This window comes from Bufo bufo, chromosome 4 (assembly GCF_905171765.1).
Source record: "Bufo bufo chromosome 4, aBufBuf1.1, whole genome shotgun sequence".
NCBI lineage: Eukaryota > Metazoa > Chordata > Amphibia > Anura > Bufonidae > Bufo > Bufo bufo.
Genome location: NC_053392.1, coordinates 609,062,829 through 609,071,570, shown reverse-complemented (window position 1 = coordinate 609,071,570; position 8,742 = coordinate 609,062,829). Strand labels below are relative to the sequence as shown.

Below are 8,742 nucleotides of genomic sequence, written 5' to 3'. Positions count from 1 at the left end.
CCTTTAGCTTACAACTGTATTCCAACTGGCTAGTCATGGACCCTTGTGGTAACCGGGTCCAAGTAAGTTGTTTACCCTGGAATGAAAAAGCAAAGAGATATTGACACTGGGGATCCAGTGGTACAGAGAAAAAGGCATTGGACAAGTCAATGACACTAAAGTACGAAGCTTTAGGAGGGATGGAAGCAAGCAATGTGGCTTCCTGGCCCTTGGCTAATTTCTTTGCCACCGGAAATAGAGGAGTGCTACGTGGGAATTGAGTTGGGGTCAAGACCCCGATTTGAAGATACCTGTCAATCTGTATTTTGAGGCTGTCCATCTGCGCTACACTCAGCGGGTACTGCGGTAATCTTGGTAATACGGAACCGGGGGCAATCCGTATAGTGGCTGGAGGTACTGGCAATAGGCCGACGTCATACTTGTCAACCGCCCAAAGTTTAGGATCTACCTCGGCCAGTACGTCCAGGGGCACAAAGTTGCCAGGTTCTCCAGTATACGTAACTGCCACCACTGCACACAGCAGCTCGTCTGGGAGTACACTAGTAACCACAACACCCTCCGGGGTATAGGAGATTTTGGCCTGAATTTTCGACAGAATGTCTGCCCCCAAAAGGTTAATAGGGACATCATCTGAGCTCAATAAAGATCTAACTGCTTCTGTGTGCTGGCCTAACTTACAGTGCAATGGTTTAGTCTCTCTGAGAGTCACTGATTGACCTGTAAGTCCAACGGTGGGGTTAGTCTTGCCAGAAAGTGGAATCCTGCCTTTGAGGTCTTGGGTTTTTAGGACAGTTCTGGCTGCGCCGGTGTCAATGAGGCAGTATAGAGGGTATGGCAATTCCTCAAGAAACAGATTGACATGAGCTGACACCGGTTTGCCGTTTCCCTAGCGGGTTGAGGTGTTGGACTGTGTAACAGCTCCGATGTTATGGGTAGGTACGGGATCGGGGATGAAATGGTAGGTTCCCGGAGGGCTATCCGTATTGCGGTACGATTTCCCTGGGTTTGGTTTATGTGCATAGGGCCGGTCAGGGGTGGTCTTACGAGGTTTGGGAGAATCCTGGTCCTCCTCATTCTCATACTCTGGACAGTGGCGTTCTACATGACCTTTCTGACGGCAAAGGAAACAGACAGGACTAGAATATTTATTCCCTTTGTTTCTCCTTTGCCTAGGATGGTTACTCTGGGCAATTAACTCAAATGCTGTCATGATTTTGGCCGACTTGGCCTCCTACCTGGCTCGCCAACTGATATCGCCGTTTGCTCCTTTGTCTCGTTCTCACAACCGAAAACGACCGCCAAAAGGTACATCCAGGAAATCCTTGGTGTAGTGTGCGTCGATGTGTGTTCAATTCCTCCAAAATAACGTCAGAGACTTTCTCAAGTAGGATCCAATAATGTGCCTGCTTCCAACAGCTAGGTGAGGTTTATTTATACCAGAAGATGGAAGGCGGTCTTACAATCATGACCAATGGGGACACAGGTTATGGTATGAAGTGATTGGCTGGCAAAGATGAGAATGTTTGCGCATTCGCACACTTATTTGCGCCCTTTTTGTTGCCGCGCTTATCCTCGCGGATGAAGAAACCTTTATTCGACGGTCCCCATCCCTCCCGTCTCAGCCGACGCCATGACACTGGTATCCTGCAGTAATACCAGGCCAGGCACAAATCAGCTACAGGTCGGGACGACCACACCATCGTGCGATAGTCTGTGCATCTCCATAGGATAGATGGTGACCATACGGCGAACAATAATTTTCCACAACAGTGGGACTGGGTGAGTACAGTTATGCATTGGGCGGAGTGGCAACAGCAGGGGGCGCAATGCTGAACCCATGCCCCAGATGCTGGATAGCCTAGCTACACCTCTGCTATGGTGCAAAATGGGAGCTGTAGTACATCCAACGGTATCAAAACGCAGTTCCAAACAATTCACAGTGCAAATCTTCCCAATAGCAATGTATGGATATCAGCAATGATGGAGGTTGTAGTACTCCTCTCCATCTTTCCAAAGTCTCTTTGCAGAATCTAAGGCTGGCAATAAGACTCACAAACATGGCCGTAATTTCCAGCTGAGGGGCTTAAGATACAGCTGGCCAGGAGCATGTCCAAGTGTAAAGGAGATACCAGCTATGTCCCCCTCACTGCAGACTTAAGGGGGAATTCCAGTTACAGAAAGTTCTCTTATCTACAGGACTACTCTGCTACATCCAGCGCTCCCATAAAAAGGAGAAGAATGGAGCGGCGGCATATATTTCCAACCAGCTGCTCCACGAAGTATGAAGTCCCCAGTCTCATGACCAGTGGGGGTCCCATTAGTAGAACCCCCACCAAAATTAATTTTCCTCCATCCTGTGGATAGGGAATAGCTTTCTCTTATTGGAATAAACGTTTAGTCAGTAAACACCTTACTGTGCTCATCCTGCAAATTTTGGACTTTCTAGATCTTGCTCTCTGGAGCACTGTGAGGTGGCTTTATTGAGACCAATATCTCAGAGATAGTTCTAAGTCCCAGAGAATCCCAAACAATCTTAGAGGGAAGTTATTCTCTGGGTCCAACCTCTATATCCTTAATAAATGTCTAATTAATTAAAAACCTAATAGATATAGACCCTAGTGGCAAGTGATTATCTTCAAAAGGCAGCGCCAAATGGGCTTTTTTTTTTTTTAACCCTGGACCTTTCGCACCCATCAATGAATCAGAGACTGGGCACCAGGAGGATCTTCTGGTGGGTCAGTCTGACACTGAGGACTTAGCTTGAGATGTGAGCACATGTACTTCATCAGCTAACAGACACTAAACCCTACGGGCAGACCTAAGTCTCCAACTCCTATAGGGCAGAGTCAGGACTGGTAATCTTGACCTTTCCATACAAAACTATGTTGGCTGTAATACATCGGAATATTAAACAAAGAATTTGTACTGCAAATCTGTTTTATAAAGTGCCCCCACAGGACATCCAGAGAACCTGGATTAGAGGCCCCCGACCTTCTGTAGGTACTAAGTTACATTCAGACACCGTAAGGAGGGAGACAAAAAGGAAAACCCAATAAGAGATCTGAAACTGGCCCAATGATAGATGGTTAAGAATAAGGAATTAATATGATATACAAGACCAGACAAGCCCATTTAGGTCTTCTACACCTCGTGACATCATTCCTTCCGCCCCCATAGTCTACTGCAGGGATTCTCAATCTGTGGCCCTCCAGCTGTTGTAAAACCCAAACTCTCACCATGCCCTGCTGAAGGCTGTCTGGGCATGCTGGGAGTTTTAGTTATACAACATCTGGAGGGCTGCAGGTTGGGCATCCCTGGTCTACTGGATTTGGTGATGTAGACGCCAATATTAACCAAATTCACGGCAACAGAAGCTCAGACTAAAAATACCAGGAGACGGGATGTACAAGTATATAATATTTATTACAGAGATCAGGAAAAGGAGATCCCCGATCATGGAGCAGTCATCAGTATCATGGAGGACAGACGCTTGTTACAGGAGACATAGATCTGAGAAGAATCCTCCCGGTCAGCTGGAGATCAGGGCAACGGCAACCTCATTGAGGAACTTGTCACAGGCCGACTTGTCCACATCTGGGAAATGCTTGACGATTACCTCCAGTAGACAACCACACAGCAGCTGGGGATGGATGATGGGAGTTAATGCACACAACTCGTATAAGTGCTCATGCACACAGCCGTATAATTGCAGATCAGATGTGGAGATTGAAGATTTGGTATTGATATTACCTAGATTGCATTTTGCCCAGAAATGGCTCTACTTGTCCATGGGTTCTTTAGCACAACACCATTGACAGTGATTGTGGAGGAAATGCAGTACCAGATACAGCCATGGTCAAGAGTGGCACCATTTTTCAGCAGACTTTCTGCTCCCCACTGGACAGATCTGCTCCTCACCTTGATGGTGTCCACACTGAGCTTCAGCTTGTTGGTGTGCATCTCCCGCAGTGTGGCCAAGTTCTCCTGCAGATTTCCATAGTGGTTGAGGGCATCATTAATGGCGTGGATGATCTTCCCTCCATGTGTCTTCAGATCCTGACTGCCGGGGGTCACGTCCATGTGAGTGAAGTGGGACTTGGTGTCTGGATGGTGCTGGAAGAGACTGAGGAAAGAGGAGCATCCAGTGTTATAGGAGAACAGTGTACTTACCCCATGTACCAAGGAAATCAAGATAGCCAGGCACAGCCCCTCTTACCTCGGGCTGTGCAGTAATTCCAGTAAAAAACGTACTTTTATTATATGTAAATTTCTTCACTACCAGCAAGTTGGGCGGACTTGCTGGTAGCAGCCGCATCCTCTGTTAAAAAAAAAAAAGGCCCCCTCCTCCACTTGATTGACAGGGCCAGCGAGCGCTCTCCTCCTCTCGCTGGCCCTGCCTGCAGCCTCAAATCCCGCGCCTGCGCTGTACCGGTCGTCATTCGGCGCAGGTGCTCTGAGAGAAGGACGGCCGCTCCTTCCTCAGTGCGCCTGCGCCGATGACGTCAGCCCTACACTTGCTGGTAGTGAAGAAATTTACATATAATAAAAGTACGTTTTTTTACTGTAATTACTGCACGAGGTAAGAGGGGCATATATGGAATCTGCTTACATTAACAAATATAATAAGTCAAACTGAAAAATGGTGGTGGGGGGAGGGGGGGTGGCAGAAGCCCTAAGCCTCTTTCACATGTCAGTGTTCTCCACAGACATCACTCATCGCCATTCATTTTAATAGGTGTATTCACTATGTTTAACATGGTCTGTGTTGATGCATGCTCTATTTTGTCCATGTTCACGGATCCATCACCCCAATTATAGTCTAAGGGTCCGTGAAATCCATGGGTGCAACACAGATGCCACGAATCATTAGGAAAAGATACTATGAAAATTATTTCTCAGCTGTGCAGGGTCAGTGAAACACGGACAGCAAAAAAAACTGAAACATGGACCCAACATGAATCCTTCACGGATGCGTCACTGAGCACCTTCTCGAACGTGTGAATGAGGCGTTAGGAAGACATCGCTACCTTCATGTGATAGCAGCACCTCACCGGTCTGTGTTGTACATCAGTTGAAGTGAATGAGGCTTAACGATATCACAGTCTGAGGACAGGTGCAGCACTGGGACAGAAAGCAGCCATTTTTTTTTTAAATCATATGGAACCCTCTAGTATTTGTTTTACATTTTAACTGATTAACCCAGGGAAAATAATAAAAATAAATAAAAAGTGGCCAGAACCCATGACAGCTTACAGAGAGTCACTAGACATACGGGTTGTGATTATATGCAGAGTATAGCACTTTTACTATCCTCAAAAAAAAACTATTAATCATTTGTGAGAAATACTTTTAGACTTCTATGGACACTGTCTTTCTACCAACACGTTCCCCTCCCCCACTGAGATAAACATGCATGCTCAGCCCCATTCCTGGATTACAGTTTTTCATGTTAAAGGAAGATTCCAAACAAATCTGACACATTGTTGCATGTAGTGCAGGGGGCGGAGCACCAGGTGTAACAATGTATCAGCTCCTCCTTCCCAGCCCCTTGTAGCAGTGACTATCTGGCTCTGCCGCTCACCTCTCCATGGCTTCACCTCCAATCTTCTCAGCGTCAGCGTCAATCTTCACAAACAAGGGCTCCAAAGCCGCCTTCTCAGCATCTGATAGCGCCATCCTGGGATGTGACGCTCCAGCACAAGGGCCAATCTGCACTGAGGGGCCCCAGACTCCATCATCACCTTTATATAGGGAGGAATGGCTGCTGATCCAGCACACCTGGGGCCCTACAGGAGAGCCTGACAACCTGGCCTGGCTGACAACTCCTGGACTGGAGTGCAGACACAATCAGCCGGCGGCTCTTGTAGATTAGGGGAATGTTCACAGGACAGATTTTTGTTATGGATCTTCACTGACATTTAGCACCAAAGATAAATTCCCAATTATTTCAATGTTAATTCAAACATCGCTTTTTTCCCGCTTGTGGTTTTATAAGTCCTGCTGTTAGTTGTAATAAATTAGGCCAATGTTTTATGTGATGTTTTTTGCTGTTTATTGCGTTCTTTGGTGCGTTTTTTTTTTTTTTTTCATGAAAACCACCAGCTCCAGAACTTATCTGAACGTCTATGCAAAATATGAAACTCAGGGCAATAAAGCGAGTGTTTTTGCTCCTCTTGCATTTTCTTTTAAACACAACGGGGGAGTTTTATCAAAACTGGTAAAAGGGAATCTGGCTGAGCTGCCCATAGCAACCAATCAGATTTCACCTTTTATTTGTCAGAGCTTCTTTGGAAAATGAAAGATAGAACATAAAAAGCGCTTCTACTAAGCAAAAACAAACAAACAAAAAACAAAACACATTTTTCTGGCATATTTTTAGTGGGAGAAAACGATTCCAGAGAGAATGTGTGCGAGGAGGAAACCTCGGGGTGGAGTAACACATGGTAGCGTTATTACTGTTTAGGGCACTGTAGGGGGCAGTATTACTAATGGGGGCATTCTAGAAGGGAATTACTATTGGTGGGACTATGAGGAGCACTATTACTATGGGGGCACTAATTTTTCTTCAGGATAGTATTTGGGGGTATCGGGGGGCACAGCGAGCAGCAGGATAAGGGCTCATGCACACCGTGGCCGTATCACGGGCCGCATACAGGGGGTCCGCAATACAAGGGCATCACTTGAATGGGTCCGCAATCATGGAGATGCGGAACGGAGGCATGGATCGGAAGCCCACGGAAGTATTACAGAGTGGTTTTCTGTCCGTGCGTCCACACCGCAAAAAAGTAGTGCATGCACTGTCGGATGTGGATCGCGGACCCCATTCAAGTGAATGGGTCCGCGATCCGCATGCGGTGGCCCACAGTCGGTGCCCATGCATTGCAGACCGCAATTTGCGGTCCACAGCACGGGCCCGGCCAGAACACGGTCGTGTGTATGAGCCCTAACACTGTGGGGACTCCAGGTTGGGGGGTGATGATGGAGAAGGGAGGAAGCTAAGACGTCTGTGTGTCACACTCTGCAGAGACGAGGCGGCTGAGAGAAGCGTCAATTTTGACGTAAATTTGTTTTCCCTTAGTCCTAACAGCAGCACAAGTGGGGTATTTGCCCCTGTGAAGCTGGTCAGGACAGGCGGAATTTTTAATGAACACAAAAATTTCTGCCTAAGTATCCTAATTAATCAATTAAGCCTCTACCCCATATAACCCGGCCCCTAACTGGACGGGGTTGCTTTATAACAAGTAAATGATAATAATCACACAAGGGGAGGGAAATTTGTGTGCTGCTGTTAGGACTAAGGGAAAACAAATTTACGTCAAAATTGACGCTTCCCTTTCGTCCTAACCAGCAGCACAAGTGGGGAAGTAGCAAGAAACCTCACCCAAATTGGGAGGGCTCCCTACTCCCCTCTCAGGAGAGGGCGGCACTTAAAACGGATTGTCCAAAGGCCATTCCCTCCGCCTGTCTAGCCTCTAGACGATAATGCGAGATGAAGGTGTTCAGAGAACTCCAAGAAGCGGCTGCACAAATCTGATCCAGGGGAATCAGTTTCTTCTCCGCATAAGAGGTGGATACAGCCCTGGTAGAATGGGCGGAGACAAAAGAAGGAGGTGTCAAATCTTGGGACAGAAAGGCCAGACGGATTGCTTCTTTAATCCACCTGCTCAGAGTGGGTTTGGAGGCTTTCAGACCCCTGTTCTTCCCTGAATAGGTCAGAAGGAGGTTTTCCGACCTTCTGAATTCACTTGTTCTGTCCAAATATATCCTAAGACCTCTTGAGATGTCCAATGTACGGAGCTTTTCCTCCTCGGGAGAAGTCGCAGCCGGTGAAAAAGTGGGCAGACATATCGTCTGATTGATATTAGAGAAAGTAGGAACCTTTGGTAAAAAGGTTGGCAAAAACCTTAACAGGACCTTGTCCTGAAGGAATTTTAAATAGGGCTCAGAAGCCCCCAGAGCCTGAAGTTCCCCAACTCTCTTAGCTGATGTGATAGCTAGTAAGAAGGTGATCTTTAGGGATAGGAACCTCAAGTCTACCTCATTCAAAGGCTCAAAGGGGGAAACACATAACCCTTTTAGAACCACTGTTAAGTCCCACTGTGGGACTGGTCTCAGGATTCTGGGTTTAAGCCTCTCGGCTCCCTTCAGGAACCTTTTGATTAGGGGGTCCTGAGAAATCGGTCTGCTAAGGCATGCCGATAAGGCAGAGACGTGAGCTCTGAGTGTAGATGGGCTTAGACCCTTGTCTAGACCATCCTGGAGGAATTGTAGAATAGCGGAGAGAGGAGGGTCTGAGGCAACTACCTCTCTGACATTACACCATTGCAGGAATATTCTGTAGATTCTAGAATACTTCTTGCTTGTAGATTCCGCTCTGGAGTGAGAAATTGTTCTCAGGACCTCCACAGATAACCCTCTAGCTTCTAGAAGGGACCTGTCAATCTCCAGGCTGTCAGATTGAGCCTCCTCAGATCTAGACAGGGACCTGTGTCCTGATACACAAGGTCCTGTATTAGGGGAAGTCTCCAATAATTGCCCTGACTCATCTGCATGAGCTGGGTGAACCAAGACCTCTTTGGCCAGAATGGCATGATGGCGATCACCGAGGTCTGGTCTTGCTTGATCTTCATCAATACCCTTGGTATCATGGAAATTGGAGGGAAGATGTATGCCAGCCTGAACCTCCAAGTTATGGACAGAGCGTCTATTGCTACCGGGTTGTCCTCCCTGTAAAGGGAACAG

At 47.1% G+C, this 8,742-nt stretch overlaps 2 protein-coding genes across 2 annotated transcripts in view; both read right to left on the bottom strand.

Moving 5' to 3' along the window:
- Positions 1 to 3,426: 3,426 nt before the first annotated feature.
- The window catches only part of LOC120997563 (hemoglobin heart muscle subunit alpha-type-like), a 28,611-nt gene continuing 23,295 nt past the window's right edge, over positions 3,427 to 8,742 (bottom strand). The window contains exon 4 of the mRNA XM_040427655.1: positions 3,427 to 3,510. The gene's annotated coding sequence lies outside the window, so the exon portion shown is untranslated. The remainder of the gene's footprint in view (positions 3,511 to 8,742) is intronic.
- LOC120997560 (hemoglobin heart muscle subunit alpha-type-like) lies at positions 3,448 to 5,681 on the bottom strand. The gene is made up of 3 exons (XM_040427650.1): positions 5,582 to 5,681; positions 3,919 to 4,123; positions 3,448 to 3,640 (listed from the first exon to the last, which is right to left on the bottom strand). Exons 1-3 carry the CDS (start codon positions 5,674 to 5,676, stop codon positions 3,530 to 3,532), a joined length of 411 nt encoding a protein of 136 aa, XP_040283584.1. The 5' UTR covers positions 5,677 to 5,681; the 3' UTR covers positions 3,448 to 3,529.

Coding starts and splice junctions, on each gene's coding strand:
- LOC120997560 (XM_040427650.1), bottom strand. CDS start 5,676: ATGGCGCTATCAGATGCTGAGAAGGCGGCTTTGGAGCCCTTGTTTGTG. Junction 4,124..5,581: donor GGAGGTGAAGCCATGGAGAG/GTGAGCGGCAGA, acceptor CTCTTTCCTCAG/TCTCTTCCAGCACCATCCAG. Junction 3,641..3,918: donor TCAGTGTGGACACCATCAAG/GTGAGGAGCAGA, acceptor ATCCATCCCCAG/CTGCTGTGTGGTTGTCTACT.